The sequence below is a fragment of the Alnus glutinosa genome, chromosome 3 (assembly GCF_958979055.1).
Source record: "Alnus glutinosa chromosome 3, dhAlnGlut1.1, whole genome shotgun sequence".
NCBI lineage: Eukaryota > Viridiplantae > Streptophyta > Magnoliopsida > Fagales > Betulaceae > Alnus > Alnus glutinosa.
Genome location: NC_084888.1, coordinates 31,016,209 through 31,043,732, shown reverse-complemented (window position 1 = coordinate 31,043,732; position 27,524 = coordinate 31,016,209). Strand labels below are relative to the sequence as shown.

Here is a 27,524-nt window from a genome sequence, read left to right as displayed (position 1 = left end):
CAAATTTTTTTTTGTTATAATTATTCCTGTTTTAATCTAAAAAATGAGAGTAAAATTGCATCCATACATTCACTCGTTCAAATAAAAACTTATTGTTTTGATAGTTCTTGTTTGAAAAATGATTTTTGATTTTTTTTTTGATTTTTAATTTTTTAATTTGAGAATCCTTATAATTGGTTGCTCGATTTTGCGTACAATTCAAACAGTTTCACAAAAAGAAGATTGCAAAGCTTCCATGCCCCGAGTAATCCGGAGTGCAACGCTCGTATGCTTGGAGTAGCTGGGCTTCATCCCCTCTTTTTATGTAAGCTGTCCAAATTACACGTAATTCGACCAGTTTAATTAAAAGAGATTCCGATCAATTTTTATAGGCCTAACAAATGAAAAGAAGATTACAAAATTTTATCAAATAGGACCAGGATATTTGAATTTTGGTGTCTTAGCATACAAAAGACATTTAATATTGAAATATTTCAGAAAATTTACAGGAGATTAGTTGGTAGCCGTCGAAATATGCATGGAAAACAAAACGGAAATGAGAGAGTTAGTGAGAAACATGTCCAAATCAAACAAGTGAAAGCATTTCAATAATAATAATAATAAAAAAATCAATATGTGAAAGTTGTTAGTTGTTATTGTTTTTTTTTTCCGCGGGACTGTAGGGAGATTAACTGTAGCTATTCTAGCTGGACGTGATCATAGTAGCACCTGTCATTGGGAGTCGCACATGAATGGCTTATACAGTGAGAACTGTAGGTTCTCTTTCAAGTTCGATTGAGTCATAGTCTGACCCAGCTCCATCAAGACATCAATGAGACCCAATACAACTAATACTAATAAGATTGAAGATTTTCATTTCAAGAGTCGAATTCTCACTCTAGTACATGTTCAATCACGTTAAAATTTTTCTTAGGGCCACTAAACCACGGCCACTAATAATAATAGGTGAAAGGCTATCGAAAACAATGTAAAATGACTGTGTAGCTTACAGGAATGTTTCCCATGCGTCTAGAATTTGAATGGTCAACGTGTCTTTGAAAATTTGATTAATAAAGTTGGAAATGATTTTCTCACCTAAAATTAGGTTCTATGGTGGTGTGATTAAGACATTCTCCATAATCAGTCTCCTTATTTATTATTGTTGTAATATCCCTTTTGGCCCATTACAAGTTATAGATTATATGCACCGACACCAAATTGTTAATTTGCAAGAGCCAAGAGATCATGACTAGCCTCCTCTTTGTTTTTGGCTCTTCTTAATTCTAACATTCCTTTGTTTTAATATAATAAAAAAATGAGTTTGTATCCTATTTATCTTTATATTGACAAAACAAACCAACAATATCATTAACACTAAGAAACAAAAAATAACTTTATGACTTGGGTCTATTTAAAATTTGCGATTTAAAAATAGTAATTTTTAAAAACACAGTTAAACATTTTGGTAAAATATATTGCAGGTTAGCCTTTAAAATTTTACGTTTTCACAAAAACATTTCGTTGGTTGCGATTTAAAAAAGCAGTTTTCTGCATTTTCAAATTGCAATTTTTTAAAAATGTAATTCCTAAACGATTTGTTTTTTGCGATTTGGTTTAAAATTGTATTTTTTATCTATAAAATTACAATCCCAAATGCACCCAATTTAGATTAATGAAAATCGTTGTAAAACACAAGAGATATTTGACAAATGATTTTTAAAAGTTTTTTATTTTTATTTTTAAGTTTTAATTTTTGAAAATATATTTTGATATGATATAAATATTAAAAGTGTGTTCTTGTCCTTGCTCATCAACTCTCAAATATACTCAGTAATGACTTCAATAAGTTTTATGATCTGGTTATTAATTATTTTAACCACTTTAATGTTTAGAGATCGAACGTATTGAGTCATAAAGTCTCCTTGAAAAGGTTAAAAAAAAAAAAAAAAGGCTCTAAATAATACTTGTTATCAAGAAAGCGAATTTAATTATTTCAAGGTTAAAAACGTAATTTTTTTTTAAAATATTTAAAATATATATATATATTTTTGACATGTCCACATAATAAGAGGGAAATGAGAGATTGAAACTAATAACCTCTACTTTATGAGGCGTGGTCTCTAACTGATTGAACTACTCACTGTGAACATTTAAATTATTTTTATAGGTTAAGAGTGAAATAATTTAAATTGATATAATTCATGGATAAGATGGACCGTAGTTGGTGTAAAAATATAATCTAAGGTAAGAACAGTTCAAGTGTTTTATATTTTGATTTATTTATTAATTTTTTTTAAGAATTAAAAAAAAAGGAAAAAAAAATTAACAAACTAAGCTTATATTTGTTCTAATCTTAACTTTTATGTCCCAATGATTGATATTACTATTATTATAATTAATATATATATATATATATATAATAAAAATGAAAACTTTGAATTAGGAGCACCAGAGGTTTTAAACTGGTAATTGTGGAAAATGGCTGTGCTTATGTACGGGCTTCCCTAATGATATGACGTGTCATAATCCAAATTATTAATAATTATTAATTGCAAAGCGACTACGTGTTAATCCACAATAGATCATCTCTCTCTCTCTCTCTCTCACTCTCTTTCACCCGCTTCCTTTCCCTTCCCTTCATAAAAAAAGAGAATTAAATAAATAAAAATAAAAGCTCTCTCTCTCTCTCTCTCTCTCTGTAATTTATAAATTCTCGTATCATTCTCGTCTCTGATCTCTCTCTTCCGCGTCTTCAACAAATTTTCTGTTTCACTCTCTCCCCATTTTCACATTTCCTCTCTCGTTCACAAAAGCTTAGGGCTTTTTTTTTGTTTTGTTTTGTTTTTTTTTCAACACACTTTGACGAGAAACAAACACTCATATATACGAGCTTCAAAGGTACGTGTCATTCTCCAACAATCTCAATCCCCCATCTTTTGCCCTAATTTTTGAAATTCGTACAAGCTTTTTCTTTTTTCATTCCAAATTGATCCAATTGAGTGTTGAATCTTGATATTGTTATAGAGCTTTTCGGTTTGAATATTTTGTTTTTGACTTTGTAATTGTTTATCAGGTGGTGTATGTGTGGGGGCTGTGAATTTCATTGTGATTAGGGCATAATACTGCTTTTGTCATTTTATGAGTCTGAGAATCAAAATTAGGTTTTCGTTTTCGTTATTGTTTTTAGTTTAGAGATTGAATGGGCGGGCTTAGCCGCAAAGTTCTATGCTTTTAGGCTTCGAAATGGAGGGTTAAGGGTTCTTTGTGTTGGGGTGCATTGCTAGAGGGATTGAAGGTGGTTGAGTGCGGGGATTTGGTGAAGATGACCGATTTTCAACCTCTGCAACAGAAACCTGAGTCCACCGATGCCTGCTCCGATTTTGAGCGGGGATTGGAGGAATTTATGCGTGGGCACTTGGATGATTGTATGTCATTCGCTTCCTGTAGCTCCACTCGCACTCCGGATGATGAGGACGATGAGGGTGATCAGCTAGTTCGGAGGAGAAGGAGGTCCGATTTGGAGGGTGATGATTTGGCAGAGTCCTCGGCTGCACGGCGTCGCCACTCTCGTATTTTGAGTAGGTGGGCTGCCCGGCAGGCACAGGAGATGATCACCACGATTGAGAGGAGGAATCGTGAATCGGAGTTGATGGCACTTGCGGGTTTGCACACAGTTTCCATGCTGGACTCCTCTTTTTTGAGGGAGTCGCAGTCCCCGACCTCGAGGCGGCAGGGGGCTGTGGAGAGGCCAAGCACTCAGTCATCTGCGATTATGCAAATGTGGCGGGAGTTGGAGGATGAGCATTTGTTGAATCGGGCCCGTGAAAGGGTGAGGGAGAGGTTGAGGCAGCAAAGGAGTGTTGAGTCTAACACAAATGAGTCCAGTACAAACATGTCGGATAGTCGGGAGAGTGAGAATCAGGGGAGTTTAGGAGATGTGAGTGAGAGTGAAAACGAGTTTGGGAGTTGGGCTCATGATCAGATGGGATCGCAGAATGAACGTGTGGATAATAACAGGTCTAGTAGGGAGCAATCTCCTGATGTTGGCGATGTTGAGAGGGAGAGAGTGAGGCAGATAGTTCGTGGCTGGATGGAGAGTGGCATTAGTGATCATGCGACAAATGTTAGTCAAAGAAATAATAGTCCCAGAGCAGAATGGCTTGGGGAAACAGAACGTGAAAGGGTGAGAATTGTTAGGGAGTGGGTACAAATGACAAGTCAGGAGAGAGGAGCTCGTGGGAGCCGGAGGGAAGATCAGCCCACTGGAGTTGGTTCTCAGGCGGATCGTGTTCGTGATGGGTTGGTGGCTGACCATGATGAAGGCCAACCTGAGCATATTCGCCGGGACATGTTGAGGTTGCGTGGAAGACAAGCTCTGCTTGATTTGCTTGTTAGAATTGAGAGAGAAAGACAGAGGGAACTTGAGGGTTTGTTGGAGCATCGGGCTGTCTCTGATTTTGCTCATCGTAACCGCATTCAGGTCAGTTGGTTATCCTGAAGGCTGTTTTACTTTTTGTAATTCCGAGTCTACCAATTTACCTGCCATGTAATGATGGATGTGTTACAGTTTACACATCAACATGAAATTTACAGCTTATATTCTTAAAAGTTGGCAGAAGTAGTTGATTTGGAATTAGATCTGCATAATGTTTACAAATTTAATTTTTAGAATAAATTTGCATGGTGTATCATGTAGCTGTGTACCGATGTTGCAATGATTTAGGCTTTTAGTTTAATAAATTATTTTCTGAAGGTTCGCTTCTTCCTTTGCCCAAGAAATGTATTGTATGTGGGTTACTTCCAAAGTTCTCCCTTGCAGTCTAGGTAGTAGAGCCTGCTAGTGGACTGTGCTTTCTTTTTTGTGCTTCACCAATTTTCTCCCTTAAATAAAACATTTTTTCTCAGTAGTGTGTAAGTGTATTCTTTTAGTATTAGTGGAATTTCTATGTAGTTTTCTTCTTTAAAACATACAGATAGGCTATAAATTGTATAGCCTTTTTTTCTTTCTTAAAATGATCAAAAGCATTAATAGGTTCGTGCCTAGCACATTGAACTCCCTTCCAGTCCTAGAACACCCCCCTCTTCTCTAAGGTGGTTGTTCCAGTCCTAGAAAATCACGCTTGCTTGCTTTGGTTGATAATTAATCAGAATTATATAGGGTGCTATATATTGTTGAGAGAAGCCTAAATCTTGCTATACTTATGTTAAGTCTTAATTTAGGTGAAAATAGATTCAGATTTTTATGTAGCTTCCTAAATTTGAGGTAAATGATGTAAGATTTTATCATGGGAATCAGTTCCCTTTGATTGACTCTGTTGTTATTTACTAGTTTAAGATTGTTTTCTTTTCATGTATAAATATTTTTTTAACATTTTTGGTAAATTATATTATGCTAATAGTGGCCTAGATTGTGATTACTTCTTGTGGGTACATGATAGATAAACATTTCCATTGAGGTAAGCTTAAACCATATTGGGTGATATGAAGATTTGTTATACAACATCAGGATGTTTTACTTGCCAATATAGCCATGGTTTGACTACTAATGCAGTCACATATTCCAGTCATTACTCAGAGGTAGATTCTTGCGAAATGAAAGACCTGTTGAAGATGAGAGACCGCCTTCCATGGCAGCAAGTGAGTTAGTTCAGTTAAGACAACGACATACTGTCTCTGGTTTAAGGTACACTATCTTTTTATTCGTTCCATACTCCTTAATGGTTGTTTTAAATTGTTCTTTTCACTGTTTTTATTATTATTATTATTATTATTTTTAATTTTTTACTGATTACGTTAGGTGCTTTGGATAGCCTAGTGCGTATTCATTACCTGGCTTCGTTTTAGTAGCCTTGTACTCTAGGAAGAGGATGGAGACAGAATTTACATGGTTTAAAACGATAGAAGAATATCTTGGCAGATCTTTGTTGTTTTACTTGAGCAGTTTGGTCATCCATTACTTATCAAAAAGTTTGGTCATTCATTCATTGTTCCTCTGTCTGCTTGATCCCTTGTTGAATATGTGTAAAACAAGGTTTATGAAAAGATAAATATTCTAGTACTTTGGAATGGACTTTTAATCCTTTTCTGGAACTAATATCTTATATTGTTTAATTGTTTTTATAAAAAAACTTATCAAAAAAAATTGTTTTTATAAAAAATGATATGCACTACCTGAGCTTGGAAAATACATTTATTAATACAGAAAACCATGTGTATATATTTATTCATCCTTTTAGTAGAATGAAATACTCTTAATATACTATATGTTCATATTGTTTGTCAGTAAGGGGAAGAGTGAAATGTTCTTCGTTGGTTTAAGGCAGAGCAGGTCTTTCTATGCCTCAGGATATGTTAGTATACTTATTGGCACTATAATTTATATATATATATATATATTTTTTTTTTTTAAAAAAAAAAAAAACAAAAAAGAGAGAAAGAAAGATGAGAAATGATAGAATACATTCATTTGAAAAATAGAATGTCTTGAGAATTCATTTTGTTGCACCAACTATGATCCAACTGTACACCACTTGAACTACTGCATGAGTTTACCACTATAGTGGGCAAAAGTAAATTATGCCTGTGTTTGATAATAAGCTTGCTGGTATCTTCTCATCTCTAAAGATTGAGATGAGGAGGACAATTGTGGAATCAATCGTCTTTTGAAAACCTTCAGCCCAGTCCATTACATTGACACTCACATGAGTACTCTCTCTGCCTCTTATCTCTTTCTATCTCGTTCGCTCTGTTGCATGTGTGACACATGCTTACACATTTTCTTATCAGCTGTCATATGCATTTTTTTTTTTGGTGTACTCTTTATATTGCCATTTAGATGAACAGAGTTTGGATTTCTACTTTACACATTAGAAATATAAAGTTTATCTATACAGGGTTCATGTTGGGCTTGACCCTGGACTTTTTTTTTTTTTTTGATAAGTAAAAGAAGGTAAGGCACGCCCAAACCCTGGACTTTCTTTAATTGATCTATAATGATGTGTTCATTGCCCTTGATTTTAGAAAGTATGAGAAATTAATGATTGTTGTTGAAACACAAATGGAATTGCTATAATTGTTAGTTGCTTGGCATAATGACAAGCCTGTTTTCTCATTTAGGGAAGGGTTTCGCTCCAGGTTAGAAAATATTGTTCGTGGCCAAGCAGGCAGCCAGTCTGATACCACATCTAACAATAATATCAGTGATTCTAGAAATGATCGGACTCAAACAAACGCTTCACAGGATGTCCAACATGAAAATCATGAACAACCACAGTTTAGGAGTCCAGAAAGTGATGGCGATCAGTTGCCTGATCAAATGGGGAGCTTGGAAACCAATAGAGCCGTCGAGAATATAACTTGGCAAGAAACTTCTAATCAAGGAGGGGATTGGCAGGAACAAATTCCTGAAGATGAGAGAGGAAACTGGCAGCAGACAACCTATGGTCAATTTAATGGGTGGAGAGATGGCAATATTGAAGATATGGATGCAAATTGGCAGGATAATTCAGTCAATGATTGGCCCCAGGAAACTTTAAGGAATGTAAATGGAGAAGAGGGACATCCACAAGGAGCCCAGGGGATTTGGCATGAGGATGGCTCTCGGGAGTCTGTTGAAAATTGGTCAGAGGGGCCTTCTGCTCCTCCAAGAAATCGTCGTGCTGTTCCTGTTAGAAGATTCAATAGATTTCATCCACCTGATGATGATAATGTGTACAGTATGGAACTCAGGGAACTTTTGAGCAGGTATTTGATCTTTTTCAGAAGGCTTTATGTGTGTTAAGATGCACATGGATGTTGGACCTTTGCTTTTGACTTTCATATTATGATTTTTCCCCCTCTTCCTGTTGTAGGAGAAGTGTTTCTAATCTTCTTCGTAGTGGTTTCCGCGAAAGTTTGGACCAATTAATACAGTCTTATGTGGAAAGGCAGGGTCGTGCTCCGATTGACTGGGATTTGCATAGAAACTTGCCTACACCAACTCCTGCTTCACCTGAGCAGGATCAGGAGCAACAGAGGGATGAACAGAATGATGATCAACGCGATGCCATTAACAGACCTTCACTGGTGCTACCATCTCCACCAGTGCCCCCTCCACAACCACTTTGGCACCAGGACTTACATCACACTGGCTGGTCTCGTCATAGCATGCATCGCTCAGAAATTGTGAGCCATCTTTATTCTCCAAATCGTGGAGCTAAATATTACTATTACTAATAAACTCAAAATTTCCCTTCAAGTTTCACGTTATGCATTTGTTAATTTATTTGATATTTTTAGGACATGTTGAAGCAAGCATTATGATTTCATGATTAAAATGGCATGTTTTACATAGCTTGAGAAGGTACAAACCATAACCAGATATGGGGTCACTAAAGGATTGAAACTATGATATTTTGTAACAATCATGTGTGATGGTGCTGCCATTTTCTGTAATATGTGAATTGATAACAAAGTTTTTTGTGCAATTTAATATTCCATGAGATATCCACATTAGCCTTAAGTTGTATTGGTAATTTGAAATAATTAAAAATTCAAAGGTGTGACTGCTGAGATTTCATACGAGCTACTCTTTTAATATAATGGAAGGTAAGTCTTATTTGCAGTGCTAATTAAAACCTGTTCTACTGATGATTAACATAAATGAGAATTGGTCTATGATTATAATTTTTCTTATTTTGTCCAAATCTGTGAATGTGAGTATCTATCTCTGATATTATATATTATATTGGCCTTTTAAGTTTGCACTTAATGTGGATAGTGATTTGGATCAGGAATGGGAGATGATTAATGATCTGAGATCAGACATGACACGACTTCAGCAAGGAATGAGCCACATGCAGAGGATGTTGGAAGCCTGCATGGATATGCAACTAGAGTTGCAGCGATCTGTTAGACAGGAAGTCTCCGCAGCTCTGAATCGATCAGCTGGTGAAAAAGGTTTATTTACGTTTTCAATGTCACTCATAATTGTTCTACTCTGTTTTAAATAGATATATGCTTTTGCTTTTTTGTTATTTTTTTCTTCTGTTTTTTTGGGGAACGGAATGTAAATGCAGCTCCTCCCATTCAAGTTTCCTTCATTGTTGATTTTTCTTTTTGTCATAAAATAGTCTGTTGTTTATGCTTCTATCTCTGATATCATATAATTGACCTGAAAGACGCAATTTATGTTACAGGCTTGGGTGCTGAGACATCAGAAGACGGGTCTAAATGGGGTCATGTGAGGAAAGGGACTTGCTGTGTTTGTTGTGATAGCCATATTGATTCACTCCTGTACAGGTATACTTGCATATATTTGTGACTATGTTTTGAACAACTATCTTTTATTAGCCTTTCTTTTTTAGGGGTGCTGGTTCCCCTAAAGAACTCTGAACTTTTTGCAGATGCGGACACATGTGCACTTGCTCAAAATGTGCAAATGAGTTAGTTCGTGGTGGAGGAAAATGCCCGTTGTGTCGGGCGCCAATCGTGGAGGTGATCCGAGCTTACTCCATACTGTAAAAAGAAAGGTTTTAAAAGGCAAAAAAAAGAAAAAAGAAAAAAGAAAAAAAAAAGGAACAAAATTATGTTTAGATTGAGCCATGAGATCTGAGGGAGCGAACGTCAGTTCCCTTGTATCGAATTGAAGCTCATGAGGTTCTTGTCTGTAGAATAGTAGTGTTCAGTGGTTGCCAATGTTTTTCTGATTATATATGGAACATCATGCATTGTATAATTGGAATGACAAATGGCACTGTTGATTCATCATTCTTGCGTAAATAAAATGTTTATGATTCTTTTTATTTCTTCCCGTTCTGTTACGGCTCTAAATCTAATACTGGTTTGGAAAACCATCCAGGTCTGATGTACAACTGCTAGTTTCAATCTACACTCAAAACTTTATAATACACTATACCTTTTATCTTTGAAAAATATTCACAAAAATTAATAAGCAAGTTCTTTCTTTCATATTTCTTTCCCCCCATATGATCAGAGGGTACTTTAGCCAGTTAATGAGTTGAGCATACAGTATACACAATCGCTAAAAGAACAAAACGGCAAAGGGGTACAGTTTCTCCCACTATTCCTGGCCTTGAGCTTCATAACCAGTTGCTCACGTTGAGCTTCGAGCTTTATAACCAGTTTCTCATTATTTGCTACACCTTTGCCTGTCAACTTCACGGGAGCATCCAAATGTCCAGTTTGTTCCTCTGATGATAAACTGAACGCAAGAAGAGTTGCACAACCTGTTAGCTGCACTACACATGGAAAAGATGGGGATATCAGTTTCTTCCTTAACATCAGTACGTGTTTGTGCATGCTATACAATGTGCGGCATGCGCATCAAGGGACCTATCATATAGACATGCAGTATGCTCTTGGAGTTGCAATAAGGCCAGCTATTTCTGGACAACATTTGGATGGTTTTTCCAGGTACGACACTCATTGGAATATATGTCTGTGCAGTATGAGCGATCGGGCGGTGGGACGATTGACTGGGAATGCAACAGGGTCTTGTTCTCGAAAGGTTTGGGTAGGGCAATGGTGGTGGTTCGGGCTCCACCGGTGCTGTATCGTCCACTCCAAAAAAATGTTCTAGAGCTTTGCAGAATCTGGCTAGTCCGATGGCTTCAATGATGGTGCTTGGGTGTGCGGCTTGGACATCGTTGCGAATTGACTCTTTAAGGCCGCTAATGAAACAACCCAACTGGCGAGTAGGAGATAAATTGCCCACACGACTAAGGAGTCTCTCAAACTCCAGTTGATAGTCCCATACCGAACCCAAATGCATGAGTTTAAATAAATCCCCGCTTCAAACAATGTTGGACCATATCTTACATTCAAGCTATTCTTCATGAAGAAACTTATAATGAAATGGAAATTAAATAGAAAAACAGAAGATAGAGAGAAAATAGAGACAAGGATTTTCAGGTAATTTGTTAAGACACCTACGTCCACCACTAGGGAAGAGCCCGAAAGGGCTACATTATGCTCTCTTATTTCTTGATTTTAGAATGTACAAGTTCTATTTATAGAGCTTACAAATTATTTGAATAATTTCAAATGTAAATTAATCCTAATCAAATTCCTTCACTTCGGATAAATAAATTCTCATTTATCACAATGAATTTCTTTTCTTATCATATATTCTAAACATCAGTTGATCCCAAGAACTCAAGCCTTCGTTGTCCTTGAAAAGAAAGTACCATATTTGTACCTCGCCTTCCAAGTGGTATGCTGCTAGTTGTGTTTATCTTACTCCTCTGTCTGCTAAATGGCAACTAATTATTCTACCCTTGTAGGGTCTTCCATGCATTTGTTCCCTATTATGGATGGTAAGTGTGTTAATGGTATTAGAGGTAACCTAGGCCTCCTTCCAACAAGTGTTTGGAATAAAATTTCTCTGAGTAATTCTCATCGCCCCCTTGTCCCTCTAAAGCTTATGTGGCGTGATTCCCCAACCAAAAACCAATGTCCATAGAATGTAATACCACATAGACTTTGGGGGTTGCGGATGGGGGCTGATATATACCATTCTCTTACTCAAAGAGAAATGTTAGAGCATCTACTGTGGTCCTTCTTGGGTCTTTCAGTACTGACTTAACACCATTTTTTTAATTAAAAAAAAAAAAAATACAGCTTGTAACCGGTTCTCTCTCTATTCCTTTTTTCTTCTGTGCCAAGTCAGCACAAAAGAATCAAGAAGGGAAGAAGGGCCACAATACATACTCTAGCATTTCTCTTACTCAAATTCTCTCCATACCTTAAATTGTTCTTGAAAAATATTTAAATAAAAGTTTACACTGCATAAGATAACCCATAACAATTCAAACTAACAAGATAACCAAGGCTTACTAACTGACACTAACGATAAGAATACTACTATCCCTACTTTTAAGTCTTTTATTCAAGGATAACAACTACAACAAGAATAGCCTACAGCTAAGATAACAACTCCATGTGGTGCTCCTTATCTCATCTTCTGTTGCATGGTTCAACAACTCAACTCATCCTCCACATAAACATCTTGCTGTAGAAGACTCCTTATGCAAACCATCTGCCTCCTTATCCTTCAGCAACGTGAGATTGTGATCTTCTAACGGAGGCACGTTGGGCATATTTCTTAACTTGTAACACAACCAAGTTTCTGTAGGATTTTTTTTACTTCTGGCTTAAAACATATATTCATTCGTTTTTGTAATTTCATTGATCCTTAACATTCTGAAACATATATCTCAGATAATTAGAGAATTTAGTCCCTCATAAAGCTAACAAATACCTAGACAATAGGCACAAAGAAAGAGGGAATCATGGAACCTCATGTGAGACATTAAATGTGAAAAATTCAAAACTTTCAACTGGTACTTGTGTGTCTTTGGAAAGCAATAACAATTGGTACATTAGGAGGAAATGTGCCATTTGTACCTACCTCTTAAGCTGGGTTTCATGCATTTCACTTGTCTTCATATACTCGGAGGGTTCACTCTCAAGAAACCGGATCTTCGTCATAGGGTAAATTCCTATAGCTTGAGAACTTCCAGCAGGAGTATGACAATGTTGTTTGTTATCAACCTAAGAGGAAAAGAAAATCCTCGTTGAAAGATTTAATTTAGCCAACCATATTTTTAAGATTCTCAAGTCATGTCTAAGAAATTAATGAAGAGGGAAAAAAAATGTACACTCAGAAAGATGGCAATAACAACCTGTCTTTCATCCTGTCCTTTGCCTTGACCATATGAAAGTTGTAGTTGATCAGTTTCCAAAGACAGCTCCTCGGTGGATTGAATTGTGCTGTTATCTTCATCTTTCTGTCATTTTAAAAGCTGAAGTTATAGAGCCAGAAAACCTATTTTATGCTAATTTTAACCACATCAAATAAATGAGACAGAAAAATAGCTGCTACATACCAGTGAGAACCTTGATTCGTCATGAGCAGAAGTACTCATGGCTTTGGATTCATGACAATGAGTAAGACTTGCATCGGTGGACTTGTTGTGGTCCTCTTTTACTTCTTTGTCTTGTCTTAGTGCATCTTCAAGAGCTTGAGCTCTTTTCAGGCATTCTTGTTTTTCATCCTGAAGATATTTTATTTGTCTCTGAAATTGGCTATTTGCTCTCTTAATCTGGGCAAACTCATTTTTCAGCTTAGCATTATCGGCACATAATGCTTCTCTTGCAGTTAGATCCCACTCCAGCCGCAAAATCTTTTCCTCAAGAGCAACTATGTGATTGCCGTCCTCTGATTTACATGAAGCATTCTGCATGCTACATATTTTCTGAATAAATGAGATCCTCTCAGCCTTCAGCTCTTCATAATCTGCAGCTAATATCTGAAATGAAGCTTCCAGTCTTCCATTTTCAAGTTTGGCCTCAGTGAGTGATCTCCTAAAAGCCAAAACTTCATCCTGAAGCATTCCTGCTTTTTGTAATTGAACCTTAAGGCTGGACATATCTTCTGCTAGCTGTAGCCTCTCGTATTCAGAAGATTTAACCTCTATCTCAAGCCCTCTAATGATGCTTTTTAGCCCCTCTCCATTAGATTTAACATCTTCCAATAACCTTAGCACCTTTCCATGATCAGCCATGAGAACTTCCTGGTTTTGCTTGCTGGCCATGAGCTCACCTATAAGTCCTTGCACCTTTGTTTCATATTCCTCTTGAAGAATAAGAAGCTTGTTTTCATATAATTTAACTTGTCCTCGGACTTCTTGAAGAGCAGCTTCAAGCATAGCTTTATCAGCACGTAAACAACGAACTTCATGTACAACTTCTAAAGCTTTTCTCTTCTTTTCTAGAGATATCTGTTCAGTGAGGTGTGCAACCTGTCTTTGCAGGTCATCAGCTTCAACTGTTTTCTCCAAGTAGATTTGATTTAACAGGCTCTCTTCGAGAACAATCTTCTCTTTATGCCTTTTGTTTTCGTGGAGAAGCACATTTAGTTCTGCAGTAATGGCCTTTTCTTTTAAGGCAACTTCTTCTTGCATTAAAGAAAATTTTCCTTCTAAAGCTTCAACTTCATTTAACACATGAGAAAAAACCTTCTGTGATTCCAATTGTTCTGCTTCCAAGACTGTACAATGCTTATGTAATTCCCAGTTTTTCTTCCTTAGTTCTCCATTTGATTTATAAAGTGAAGAACATTCTTCACTTAGACTTCCAGTCATTAATTGTAAACTTGGATTCGCTAATTTTACATACTCTTCTTGTGCTTCTAACCACCTGTTTTGCATGTTTTGCAACTTCTGTTTCATATCAGCTTTTTGTTCCTCTAGTTGAGCTTCCAGTCTTCTAATTTCATCCTTAAGACTCATGGCATGAGATTCTAATTTTTGTATTATCAAACGATTCGCCTCCCTCTCATCAGTCAAACATCTCAAAGCAGCTTCCAAGCCAAATATTCGTTCTGATAACAGTACATTTTCCACTTCTAGTTCAGACAAGTGGACTTCCAAGTCATGTCTGCCATTTTCAATGTCCGCTAATTTCCTTTCGAAAATCTTGCTGGTTGTATCTTGGAAATCCATATTGCCATTAACCATGATCAAATCATTCTGCAAATCACCCAAGAATTTAGGAGGTATAATAATACCTTCTCTACTAATTTTTTTTATAACTTCTTCAACTTGGCTTTTCTCTTCCTGAAGACTAGTAATCTGAGTTTCCAACTCCGTTTGGCAATATCTTAGAGCCTGGACCTGTTCTTCCTTCATCATATTGTCAGCCTTAAGTTTCTCAGCCTCATAAGTTTTTTCCACCAGCTTCTTACTTAGGTTTGTCACTTCAGATACTAATTCCATGTGCACACCATCTAGTACATGTTTGTCCTTGAAATCTGTACATTGAATCTCTAAGTGGTTGGCAGAAACTTCATTGATAAAAATTTCCTTCTTCAGTTCCTCTTCAGGCTTACATGTTTGAAATTTCAATTGGCTTTCTTCAGATTCAGAGGTGGGAGAAAGATCATAGTGTGGATTCTCACCTAATGAAGAATTAGAAGAGGCGGCAGATGTCTGAAGATCCTCCCTTGATTCCATGAGCTTTACTTGAAATTTCGAGTTCTCATCTGAAAGCTCACTGCAATATGTTTCGAGCTCTTGTACGTGCTTCATAGCCTCAATTTCTTTGATAAGAGCAGAATCACCTCCACCTGAAAACTCCATTTCCCTTGAACCTTGAGAATCAAGAGCTTCGGATAATTTTGCTTTCAAATGGATGATTTCTTCCTCCTTTTCGACTAATCTTCCTCTCCATTCTGCCTCACACTCCATTAGAATTTGAGTCTTGAAACCTCGTTCAGTCTCTATCTCATGGTCCTTCTCCTCCATGCATTTCTCCAGAATCTGGATGGTACTTTCTAAGTTCTTTTGTGATTCCTGCAACTGTTGCAACTGAAGCTCTGAAATCCCATTGTCCTCTCCAATTCCTTTCTGCAGAGCATGTGCTAGGTATTCAACAGCACCACCTTCTAGACTTGATTCACAAGAGGCCTTTCTGATCTCATTGGCTAAAACATGCTTGTTTGAATTGCCTTGATGTTCATGGCTATGCTTTTCTACATCTTCATAACCAGACTTGGCCATTGAAAGATTATTGATCTCTTCTTTCTGCTTTTCTAGGGTATCTTCGAGCTCACGAAGAACAGAAACAAGCTCAATGTTTGATTCTTGAGTTTTCCTTAGGTGCAAGGATAATGTGGCATTTAAATCTTTCTGATACTTCAGCTCGTCTTTTAGTTCCTTTTGAATATGATCTACGTTTTCAACTTGAAACCTCAGATTTTCAGAGGAATTTTGCTTCACCATTGAGTCCTCCAATAAGACTTTTAGTTGCTCAATTTCCTGCTTCAAGGTATCACATTTAGTATGTGAAGCTGCAAGCTCCACTTCAAGACTTGCCTGGTGATTAGACTGGTCAGCGAATTCCTTCTGCAATCTTTCCAGATCAGTCATTAGCTTTCGAGCATTTTTTTTCCACATCCGGGCTTCTGCCCGAAGTAACTCAATTGTAACTTCTGCTGCATCCAGAAGATCTTTAGTTGAAGCAGAATTCTGCAGCAGTGATGTGGCACTGCCATGCGAATCTTGACCAAAGTCTTCACTTTGTTTATGGAGATGGTTACCCGAACCTGAGAGCCTTGAAGTAAAGGGTGAGTTATTTGATCTCGAAGCACGACTAAAAGAATAAGAACCACAACCATCTTCAGAGCTGGTTGAATCTTGTTTTCCAGTCAGATTGTTTGTGCCTCCATTTAACTTTTTTCGAGTGGAAACTATTTCTCTGCCAATGGAACCCTCCATGGAGTCAAAGCTACGATGTGAAGTTAATGCTGAGAAACTTATATCCTATAGCAACAACAGAAGATTTTGTCAGTCATAAGTAGTCTCATGAACAATGCTTGTCATAAAAGAAACCCCAGTCATTGAATGCTCAAAAAATGAGAAGATGAACACTTATGTAGTATTAATTGAAAGAAATGAGCATACAATTGAATGGGTGATAATTTGGAGAGTTTGGGTGGGTCAATTCAATGGAACGTGAGTTTTATTAGAGAGGCTCATGATTGGGAAGTCGATGTTTTTGCCTCTTTCTTCCAGGTGCTGGGCGCTACCAAGGCAAACTTTGAGAGGGCTGATTGTCTCAAATGGGTCCCGTCCAAGAAAGGTGTGTTCGGGGTGAAGTCATATTTTGGTTCTATGATGGGTTCTGGAGGTACGTGGTTCCCTTGGAAGTGTGTGTGGCGGTCTCAGGCTCCCCCGAGGGCAGCCTTCTTTACTTGGTCTGCAGCTCTAGGCAGAATTCTTACCTTGGACAATCTTAGGAAGAGGAACATAATTATTGTGGATAGATGCTGTCTTTGCAAGCGGGATGGGGAATCAGTGAACCATATCCTTCTGCATTGCGATCTAGCCTCTACTCTTTGGAACAACATTTTCTCTCGTTTTGGTATTTCGTGGGTCATGCCTAGGAGTGTGCTTGACTTAGTTGCTTGTTGGTGGAAGTCTGGGAGATCTGGGAGCGCTACCTCGTGGAAGATGGTGCCTATTTGCCTTTTTTGGTGTATTTGGAGAGAGAGAAACCTTAGGTATTTTGAGAATCTAGAGAGCTCCCTAGAGGAGGTGCTAGAGTTGTTTCTCCATACCTTGTATGTCTGGTCGATGGCTTATTTGTACCCTTTATCTATCAGCTTTGCTGAATTTCTTGCTTCTTTTTCGCTTTCTAGTTAGGTGTTTCCTGTTGTATACTTCTAGTGTACGTAGGGGCGCCTTACGCTTTCAATAAAACTATCATTACTTATCAAAAAAAACAATTGAAAATCTAAGCACAACAGGAATGTAACAACTCATTGTGATAGCAAGGTGACCATACCCTGCCACAAATTTCTCCTGAAAGAAATGTGCTGTCCAAGTTTTGACTAGATGATGATCCAACACTCCTGAAGGCACTATCAGAAATATCTGATTTATTATCTATGTCATCGTAGTCGACATTCATCTCCTCCATGTATGATTTTGCGTCTTTAAATTGCTCATCCCTTTAACAGAAAACAAAAATTTAAAGAACTAACAGCATGTCAAAAAGGGCATACAGATTCTCTCTGGACCACAGTACCTGAGCTTTGTTCTTCGTGTTAGGCACTCAATTTTAATCTGCAATTCATCCAGTGCGGAGACCAAAAGGCTTGTATTAGATAGATAGGGGTTAAAGTCAAGAACTTGTTATCTCAAAATCAAAGAATCAGTAGTTGACTTGTCCAATATTTAGTATGTTTTTTGGTAAGTAAAAAAAAAAAAAAAAACTCCCAAGTAATTATTAATGTGCTTAAGGAGGCATAAACAACAATTTTATTTATTTATTTATTTTATATATCAGAAAAGACTTATTTTAAACTCACTTGTAAGATTGTCCCATGTTCACATTTTTTGAGTGGTAATGAAACAGGAACTGAGGTTCCTAAAGTGATGTAGTCGGCCAAATTTGTTGTAGCCTCTCCAAGTGTACCAAATCTAGCAGATCCCTTCAAATAATAATGCCAGAAGAAGTTTAGTATATTGGCCAATAACAATAAAGAAAGCTTGGTGATCGAGTCAGTGATGTAGGCATTAGACCTTGGCAACGACGAGTTTAACAATGCATTTTTCATTATCTTTGGAAGCATCATGTGGTAAAATCCAAATAGATTCTGACAAACAACCCTCTTCCCATTGACAAGTTCCATTCCTTACAGATGCCTTCCCCGACTTGCTTATTGTCCTTCCTGTTTCCACAGAAACAATCGACACAAAAAGCTTGTCCCATCCTTTTGGCACCTGCAATTGCATGCATGGATACAATACAAAACATTAACATAATTTGTACACAATTTGCTTAATGTCCATGATAGTGGGCCAGATAGAATTTAAGTTAAATTATTAAATTCATCCATTCCTATCCGTTTAAGCTTTTGAAATGTCCCAAGGAGTAGCTCAATCGCTGGAGACCACACCTCATGGAGGAAGTCACTGGTCTCCCCTTGTACAGACATGTCAAAAAAAGAAAAAAAAAGTTTAAGCTTTTGAAGACTTTAAAACAAAATTGGAGACTTCAAGAATGACAAACGATTACAAAAGAACAAAGTTTTCTCCGAAGTGGATTGTTACTCCAACTCTCTGTTAATGTGTATGCATGACAACTGACGGCATTCCAACTGCACATTATAATGAAAGATGAAAAATGAAGAAGAAAAACAGCCATGAAACATCATCGAACGTTAAATCCGATCGACAATGGGGCATGCAGCAAATATGACAACATTGCTATAAAGTCGTGCGAGAGAGAGAGAGAGAGAGAGAGAGACCTGAAAAGCCCGTGCGTCAGAGAACTTGAACTCCAATCTCTCCGAGGATTTCTCTGGCTTGTGCTTATACAACCTTAGCATTTTCCTCTTTGCTTTTTTTCTATCACCCAAGTCCTTCTCAGTCTCGTTGAAATCATCTTCATCACTGCCACAAACCAAGCAATTGTCATATATGATATGGCAATATGCCTAAGCCACATAGAGAGAGAGAGAGAGAGAGAGAGAGAGAGAGCATGGCTATTTGTTGGTGCTGGCCAGTAAGAATTTAGTAAAGTACAAGACTTTGATTTGTATGCCACTGGCCTACTTATTATATCCCACATTGGAAAGAGACCAACCGGATGTCGGAAAGGGTTAATTTGTACGTGCAACTCCAATAGGGTTGGCTCCTTTTGACCGGCCCTCCAATACCCCAAAATTCAATAGTTTTTGGCTTTCCAGGTCTCAAATTTGTGAAAAATGCTTATAACTACAACTAAATAGAGTGCAGGAATGCCTCTAACTCAGTATGTCTTTTGAGCACATGAAAAATATGTGCTTTTTATATGATAAGAGATATATGATTTTTTTTTACATGCTTTTCATATGTTAAGATATATATACAATACAATACAAATCAGCCTCTAACAGTGACATGTTTTCAATACCTTGGCATGTGTGAAGTATGTAATTTTTTAATAGCAAGTGCTTTTTATATGCGTTTTAGCAGCTTAAATGATACATATTACTTTTAGAGGCAGGTTTGTAGAAAATTTGTATCCTTTAGAGATTGGATTGGAGAAATTTTTCTAGCTACAACCCAATTTATAACAAATTTCTTTCTTTCTTTTATAATTAAAAAAAAAAATACAAGAATATTCATCTTGTTCAAATTCCAAAGGTGGGTCAACAAATCTACACTTCAGTTGGAAATTAAAGCAATACATGCAAACCAAAAAGGGAATTTCGAAAAGAAGTAAAAACAAATATAGCAAAGATGAGTTTATTCTAACTTTTTTTTTACCCTTGCTCATTTGTGCATACATTAACAAAACAAACAAATCAGATGGAGTTCCATTTTGCAGTTGAAATCCCCCATTTTGATATCCGTAAAACAAACAGAATACAAGTATAAATTTAGGAAAAACTTCAGTTAACTTCTCTTTAAACTTTTATTACTTTTTCAATCACCCAGTAAAGTTCAAAGACTCAATTTAGTATATCCAACTTTAAAAAATTTGTAATATCGCTCTTCCAACTTTAACAGCACAATTGTGAGTGAAGTTTTCCCATAAATTTATTAAAATTTTCAATTTCTATGCAAATACAAATCACATCACAATATATTAAGCAGCTGTATAGTTTTCCTCTAAAGCTTAGACCATCTACAACAGACCCTCATATAGCTTATTGTTGGGGATAAATTCCACTCAACCCGATTCAAGGAGGAGATAGACATTTAGCAACTACTCCAGAGAAATCAGGTATCAGTTATCTCAGTAAATTCGGATTAGGACTCTACTCCAAGTTGAATTGAAGTAAGTAGTCATAATCCGATCAGTACGTGATCCTATTTCCAAGGGAATTGGGATAGGACTCATGGTCCAATCAGATAAGAAGAATGATCAGATCAGAAGTATAATAAGATATCATATTAGAAGTCTAATCAAGGATCAAAGTCTAATTAGAACTCTGAGACCAGTTCTAGATCAATAAGGAGCAGGAATCTTAATTCAGGTTTGACTCTATCTCTTTGCCTGTTAATAGGCTCATACCCCAGATATAAACGGAGACTCAATATTTTATGCATAGAGCATTATTTTCTCACATAAGCTAATTTAGGCATCGGAGAGGACCCCCGGAAGGGTCCCTTAGTTTTTGTTGTTTTGCAGAATTATTGAGAACCGTGAAGAACATCAGAAAGAACGTGCAGATTCATACTATACCGAAAACTGTACCAACACTTATAATAGCTAAATTTAGCTATTATGAATCACTTTATCTCTTCAGCATATGCTTTAAAATAAAACATCTTCATCCATTTTGTTACAATAAACTTTAATATATGAAAGTTAACTGTAACACCTTATAGTCTTTCTTTTTTTCTTTTCCCTCTCTCTCTCCCTTAACTTTCATAATAAAAAAATAAATTGAAAAATAATATTTAAAAAAAGTAGAAAGATAAATAATATGTTGAAATTTATATTGAAAATTTAATAATTAAAATAATTAAAAAAAAATGTAATTTACGTAGATAAAATAATCATCACCGCTAGAGATGCTCTTAGAAGAGGCAGGGGTGATTGATGAAATATGAGAAACGTCATGTAAGATATTGAAATGTCATGTCAAAATGTCTTCTCTCTCTCTCATTTTTGGGCCGGCACATAAGTGACAGAAATTTCATGCATGGTTATTTATACGTAGAAGTATGTTATTTGCACATAATTTTTGTATATAATTTGTATACACGATATTTTTTTGGCATTTTTTATTTTTTAAAAATAAAATAAAATACACAGCCAAAATATGTTGTGTGTACAATTTTTGTACAACTTGTGTACAAATAATATATCTCTTATATAAAAAAGGGATTTTTTTTATCGATCAATAAAATTTTATTAGGTGGAGATCGAGCTCCAACTTATTAAAATCTAAAGGATTTTCTTATCATATTTATGGATGTCAAATATCAAAATTTTTAGGATCTCCTTCAATCGATCTCTTAGCACACTTCACCCATTACAACACAATTGTAGGCAATTTAACATAATAATAAAAATATATAGCCCTAAGCCAAACATTTTTAGAACTAGCTAACAGGACAGAATGATGAAAGCTTCAGAGGAAGATTCTGAAATGTGAACTTGTTTCTTGCACTTCAAGAGGTAAGAGATTAATTTAACCAAAAATATGCACCAACCAGTTATAGATTTTATACCATTTGGACAATAGGCCCAATCAGCATTGGGAAACCGAAACAAGATTAAATGAAGAGGTGGTGGATGGGAAAGATGAGTAATGATATATATTACATTCTATCCCATAGTAATGATGTGACAATATTCTTAACTAATCTTTTAATCAATCTTTGTTAAAAAAAAAAAAAAATTTAAAAGGTTGATTAGGGTGGCCACAACGTTATTGTGGGATAAAAATTTAATATCTAGTATTATTCAGAAAAGATAACCCACAATCGACAGAACGTGGAGATAACAAATGTTGGTGCCTATTGGATTGTTGTTAAATCACCAACAAATATAAGTTCCTAGCTAGGATTGTTGTTAAATTGCCATAAATCTCAAAAGTTTAATTAGCGGAAAAGAAGGTTATAGTGTGCAAATGAGTCTACATGAAAACAAATTTAGCTGAAAAAGCTTTGTGGTCAACAGGACAGGTAAAGAAGTGTTGTGTTATGATCGATTAAACCATGTCCTATACTCAAGTTCAAGAGATTATTTGAACTTGAGTGACACTAGTAGATTATGATTGCCCTTAAAGGCTTTGGCAGAGACATGATCTTGAGAAGATTCATATTGTTATGTCTTGATGGAACTCATCTATTATATAAAGCCACATATTTTGCCGCATCAGATAGTTTGCAACCGTCTTTTTTCGAGAGTGAGAGAGAGAACACCGTGGGAAAGAAAAACAAAAGAGAAAAAGCTAAACAATGAAAGAGAAAAACAGTTTCCATTTGTTTTAGCAAAAGAGAAGTTTGTATTTATTTTTTTTTTATTTTTTATTTTTCTTTCCTTTAGAGAATAATCTTTTTTATGTGAAAGTGAGATTTGAGTGTATTAGAGGATTTGGGTTCTAAGTGTTTATCGCTTCACTATTATATATTCCATCATTGAAAGTAAATTTCTTCATGATTGTATTTGCCTGTAGATGTACCTCGTATTGAGGGAACCACACATACGTAAATCCTAGTGTTTCTGTGTATGATTATTTTGTCGTATTTACGGTAATTGTAGTCTTTTCTACCGCAAAAGTACAATACTAGAAGTATATAAACTCATGCAATATTACACAAGAACATGTGGGGATTTGAAGTGGTTATATATGTATATATATACGAAAATGAAAGGAGAAAGAATTGTTAGAAATCCAATCATCTCAATTTTACATTTTGACATTCTTTACGTTCAAGTTTGTTAAAAACTAAGGTCATTGTAATTGATCATACTAATCAAATCAGGCTTAAAGCAAAGTTATATTGTAAGAATTGCGAGTAACTCTAACTTAATTAATTTACCAATATTTGCAAGACTTCCTAAAGAAAAGAAAGGAAAACAAATTGAAAAAAATAAAATAAAATAAAATAAATAGTACCGTTTGTGTAACTTTCATTAATTACGTCAATCTATATGCAGTACTCTTCATTAAATATCTAGGAAAAATATATATTTGGAACATGATAAAAGAAAGAAAAATTTACCTTGCCATGTACCAGCCTGCACTTCTTGTGAGAGAGAGAGAGAGAGAGTTAAAAGTTACGTAAGGGAAACTAACAAGCATGCATGCAAGTTAAGTACATCTGGCTTAATTAATTTAAATTAATTAAGTACTTGTTGAGATGTTATTTTGGTCAGCTGCCGTAGGAAAAGAGTCATTTTTTTGTTTTCTTTGGACAGTAAGGAAAAAAGTCATTATTGAAAAATGGGTAAATTCGATCAGTTGTTTTTTTTAATTGCTAAGATTTCACCGCGTTGAGGAGTCACTCTAATTGCTGTTTAGAAAGGAAGGTGTCCAATTAATTATAGAAGATAGTTAATTAGTTAGCGGACCTCTCACCTTCAGTACTGTAAAAGAATGAATGAGTCAATAGAAATTAAAAATCGAAAGAGAACAACGTAACGTTGTTTGAGAACATTAAAAAGGCAACAGAAATTTAATTAGACAAATTAATGATTGTGACTTTCTTTAATTTACTTTTTCCCCACGCGTTAATTAAATTTTGAAAAAAAAAAAAAAGTAGTTATACTGTTACGCAATCTCATTATATATTTACCGTCGTAATTTCTCTCATCCTTTGAGAAGCTCCATTGTTGCACTCTCTCAAGTCAAATTATGCTCCAATTAGGTAAAAAAGAAAAGAAAAAGAAAGTCAAATTATGCTCCATGAATACTCTCTTTTCACACTTAGAGAAATTATATATATTTATACGACAAAAATATTATTATTACGATGAAATTGAGTATTTTAAAACAACATAAAACACATCATAACTTTACCACTGAAAGGAGCAATATCATAAGATCGATTATAGGACCACCGATTGTCTATGAAAATTGAATTTGATGGCTAACCCATAATTCTATCACACTACAAAAAAAAAAAAAAAAAAAAAAGGCATTTATGGACCGTTTTTTTCTAGACGGTTTTTAAAACCGTCTAGAAAATTTTTTTTTGCATAAAACCGTCCATAAAATTGCAGACGGTTTTAACTAAACCATCTGGAATTTAACATTTCCAGACGGTTTTGGATGAAACCGTCTAGAAATTTATAGATGGTTTCATCCAAAACCGTCTATAAATGTTATTCTTAGAGAATTTTATGGACGGTTTTTAACAAACCGTCCATAAAATTTCATTTCCAGACGGTTTCATTTAAAATCGTCTGGAAATTTTTTTTTCATGCCATATCATCAATCCGTGTGATGTCCCCAAATTTAATCACATCCATCCAAATTTTTTCCCAGCCAAAATCACAACCGCCCATTTCCTTTACAGCAAAAAAAAACATATGTATATAGAAAAATCGATCTGGCCTGAAACATCACAACCGGCCAGAAACCCTCCCACCCATGGCCACCACTTCTCTTCATTTCAGCGTCAACCTCAGCTCCTCCGAAACCCAAACACATGCACTCATGCAAACCCAACAAAGAAAAGAGAAAATGGCCTCGCTATCGCTATTCCTATCCCCAAATTTCTAATCCCTAATTTCTTGATACCGAACCATTTTTCTCTGTCTCTGAGACTGAAACCCCAAGAATCCGAAACCAGAAATGGCCACCACGACCACGAAGAGCGTCAATACAGGCGGAGAGGATCGAGTCCTGGCCACGGCGCAGCAGATCGTGAAGAGCCTCAATGCGCCGTATGTACCCCAAGGTCCATGCCGCACTTCCCTAGCCCACTTTTCCCGGCTGTCCGCCGCATCCCAATGCCCCTCCAAGGCCTTTCAACCTTTGCGTGTTCGTCACCGACGGCGACGGTCCCTCCTGGCTCTACCCCAACGATAGCGACGGTCCCTCCTGGGCCCTATCCCACTGAAACCCCCAAGCAGTGGAACCGAACAAAAAAGGAACCAAACCGTCCAAAGAATTTTCATTATATAATCAATTATATTAATAAAAAGTAAAAGGGAACCGGAAAAAAAAAAAAAAAAAGAAAAAAGAAAAAAAGAGTAAATCTGGACGGTTTAGGACCAAACCGTCCATAATTTTCTGGACGGTTTGGTCCCAAACCGTCCATAATTAGTTAGGGACGGTTTGGACAAAACCGTCTGGAATTCCAGACGGTTTTGTCCAAACCGTCCAGAAATTTATTTAGCGACGTTATATCCTAGACGGTTTTAAACCGTCTAGAAAAAACCGTCTGGAATTTTTCGCATTTCTGGACGGTTTTAAACCGTCCAGAATTTGCTTTTTTTTTTTGTAGTGTCATTTTTATGGTTCACAATTCACATGCAGTTGCGACTAAATTCTGATATATACAAGTATGTAAAAGATTAGTATTTGTATTGGCATCTAACTAGTGGTTTGAAGATATAGGTAAGTAATTAAGGACTAAACGTGCCTTGTTTTTAGGGTTTAAACGAGATTAATTAGCAATATTTAGACTACTCAGGATTTCTTTTCCTTAAAAAAAAAAAAGAAAAAAAAAAGGAACCTTTGTTTTATAGTTCATCAGTTCATATATATTTATAGAGTATTGAACCTTTGTTTTAGTACTGAAATTATACAGTATACTTTGTGCTTCTGTTAGCTCTATATTGTACTATGTTAGAGCATTATCATTGAGTCACACAATCTACAGAGAATGAGAATTTGGTGGAGTCTTACCACCAAAAAGAAGAAAGATGAGGCACTTTCACACGTAAAAAATAATTGTTTATTTATCAATTTTAGCCCATTGGAGAATATATAGTAGCTCGCTTAATTAATAGACACTAACAAAAAACTCTAACCCTAATTTGATAATTTCGACTAACTTTGTTATTGGATTACAAAATAACTAACTCTTCAAAATTTAAATGAAACATAAAATTAAGTACTAATAACCTTATTAATTAATAAAACCTAAATAAAACTAAAGACCCAATTAACTATGTTTTGTTCTGCATCATTCTCTTCTGCTTAAACAAAACTCAAAAAATCCAGTTTAGAAACGTAGAAAATACATGCTTTTGAAGATATATTTTTAATAATAATATAATAATAATATTATTAAAAATATAATAATGCTACATACAACATAAACATTTCACAAATATATATCTAATAAAGCTGATGTGACCGGTAGGGTTTAGTAGCAGGACATTTTCAAGGGCTGCTAAACCTTGTCACATCAACTTTGTGGGACATTAGCCGGTCATTAATCATAATACAACAAGATTAGTAACTGTTTGTTGGTCGTTGGCAGTCGGTTCTATATTATATATAATCAAATAATAAAAAGGGTTACAAAAAAAAAAAAAACCCAAAAGGCTAAGCTTAGGGGGTGAGCTCTCCAACAACATATCCATGTTAGAAAATATATTCTCCATATAATTGTGATTGGATATTGTAGGAGAACATATGAAATTGTACAATATGATTATAATTTATTATAATCAAATCAAAATTGAATACATTCAATTTTTTTTTTATTTTGAAGAACATTCAATTTTGATTTGATTTTATCTTCTTGCATACATTTTTGTATTGTCCCTACATCCCTATAAATATGAATTATTTGTATTGTAAATTTATAAAGAGAAATAAGAGCATAATGTAGTCTTTTAGACTTTTATCTCATGGACGTAGGTCATAGACTAAACTACGTAAAATTTTCTTGTGTCTATTTTATTTTTCCGCTTTATTTTCATTTAGCTCTATGCTTTCTTTCAGTCCAGATGAAAAAAACTGTGTTGAAAATTTAAAGCTAGTAAGACACACGACTAAATTCATAAAATTGGACTTGTTTCTTGTGCCCTGCCCAATCATATATATATCCAGGATACTAATTATATTAGCTTGATCTGATGATCACAAGCAGCTTTCAGCCGAGGATCAAAAAAATAAAAAAAAAATAAAAAAAATAAAAAAAAAGCTGCTTTCAGCCGATGATGTTTGTCACCACGTTTTATTCATGGCTAGGACATGTGTCTGTCAATGACAGCTTCGTAGCTCCTTAACAATGAGTCCGCCAGCATCATGCATGTGTCGCATGCGAGTGAATAATTCTATACATTATATTTATGTTTTTTTTTTTTTTTTTTTTTTTTTTTTTTTTTTGTGTTTTTCAAAAAATAATATGATTTTTAAAATTACAATTTGATCAAAATTTAATAGTGATATATTATAAATTAATTTATGATTTTAAAAATCACATAATTTTTAGAAAGAGATAGGTATGAAGCGTAGAATTACTCATCGTGAGCATCTTGAAAGAGTAAGATCAATATGTCTCAGAATATTGAGATAGATTATTGAGGTAAATTTTTTTTTTTTTTTTTAATTTATTTATAGTAAAACATTA

The 27,524-nt window shown here is 35.5% G+C and overlaps 2 protein-coding genes across 7 annotated transcripts; one reads left to right on the top strand and one right to left on the bottom strand.

The window, feature by feature from the left end:
• Positions 1-2,680: 2,680 nt before the first annotated feature.
• Positions 2,681-9,761, top strand: LOC133864891 (uncharacterized). 3 transcript variants are annotated; one of them, XM_062301325.1, is made up of 8 exons: positions 2,681-2,877; positions 3,053-4,459; positions 5,544-5,662; positions 7,114-7,722; positions 7,830-8,142; positions 8,751-8,916; positions 9,156-9,258; positions 9,363-9,761. In XM_062301325.1, the coding sequence occupies exons 2-8, from the start codon at positions 3,302-3,304 to the stop codon at positions 9,478-9,480; spliced, it is 2,586 nt and encodes an 861-aa protein (XP_062157309.1). In that variant the 5' UTR covers positions 2,681-2,877; positions 3,053-3,301; the 3' UTR covers positions 9,481-9,761. The 3 variants fall into 3 exon arrangements, with proteins under 3 accessions (XP_062157309.1, XP_062157307.1, XP_062157308.1); XM_062301323.1 differs by having other exon boundaries at positions 2,683-2,877; positions 7,096-7,722; XM_062301324.1 differs by lacking the exon at positions 2,681-2,877 and having other exon boundaries at positions 2,920-4,459; positions 7,096-7,722.
• A 73-nt stretch (positions 9,762-9,834) lies between these two features.
• Positions 9,835-19,034, bottom strand: LOC133864890 (uncharacterized). 4 transcript variants are annotated; one of them, XM_062301318.1, is made up of 9 exons: positions 18,794-19,033; positions 18,066-18,266; positions 17,852-17,974; positions 17,569-17,606; positions 17,326-17,491; positions 12,867-16,301; positions 12,663-12,767; positions 12,389-12,531; positions 9,835-10,217 (listed from the first exon to the last, which is right to left on the bottom strand). In XM_062301318.1, the coding sequence occupies exons 1-9, from the start codon at positions 18,872-18,874 to the stop codon at positions 10,109-10,111; spliced, it is 4,401 nt and encodes a 1,466-aa protein (XP_062157302.1). In that variant the 5' UTR covers positions 18,875-19,033; the 3' UTR covers positions 9,835-10,108. The 4 variants fall into 4 exon arrangements, with proteins under 4 accessions (XP_062157302.1, XP_062157306.1, XP_062157305.1 ...); XM_062301322.1 differs by having other exon boundaries at positions 9,835-10,212; positions 18,794-19,032; XM_062301321.1 differs by lacking the exon at positions 9,835-10,217 and adding an exon at positions 11,696-12,238 and having other exon boundaries at positions 18,794-19,034.
• Between the last annotated feature and the right edge of the window lie 8,490 nt (positions 19,035-27,524).

Bases quoted from the DNA above. Each gene is read 5' to 3' on its own strand.
- LOC133864890 (XM_062301318.1), bottom strand. From the start codon at position 18,874: ATGCTAAGGTTGTATAAGCACAAGCCAGAGAAATCCTCGGAGAGATTG. The intron at 17,975-18,065 runs GTCTAATGCCTA...TATTATTTGAAG, and splicing joins TTAAACTCGTCGTTGCCAAG to GGATCTGCTAGATTTGGTAC. The intron at 12,768-12,866 runs GTATGTAGCAGC...TTAAAATGACAG, and splicing joins ACGAATCAAGGTTCTCACTG to AAAGATGAAGATAACAGCAC.
- LOC133864891 (XM_062301323.1), top strand. From the start codon at position 3,302: ATGACCGATTTTCAACCTCTGCAACAGAAACCTGAGTCCACCGATGCC. The intron at 5,663-7,095 runs GTACACTATCTT...TTTCTCATTTAG, and splicing joins CATACTGTCTCTGGTTTAAG to GGAAGGGTTTCGCTCCAGGT. The intron at 8,917-9,155 runs GTTTATTTACGT...TTTATGTTACAG, and splicing joins TCGATCAGCTGGTGAAAAAG to GCTTGGGTGCTGAGACATCA.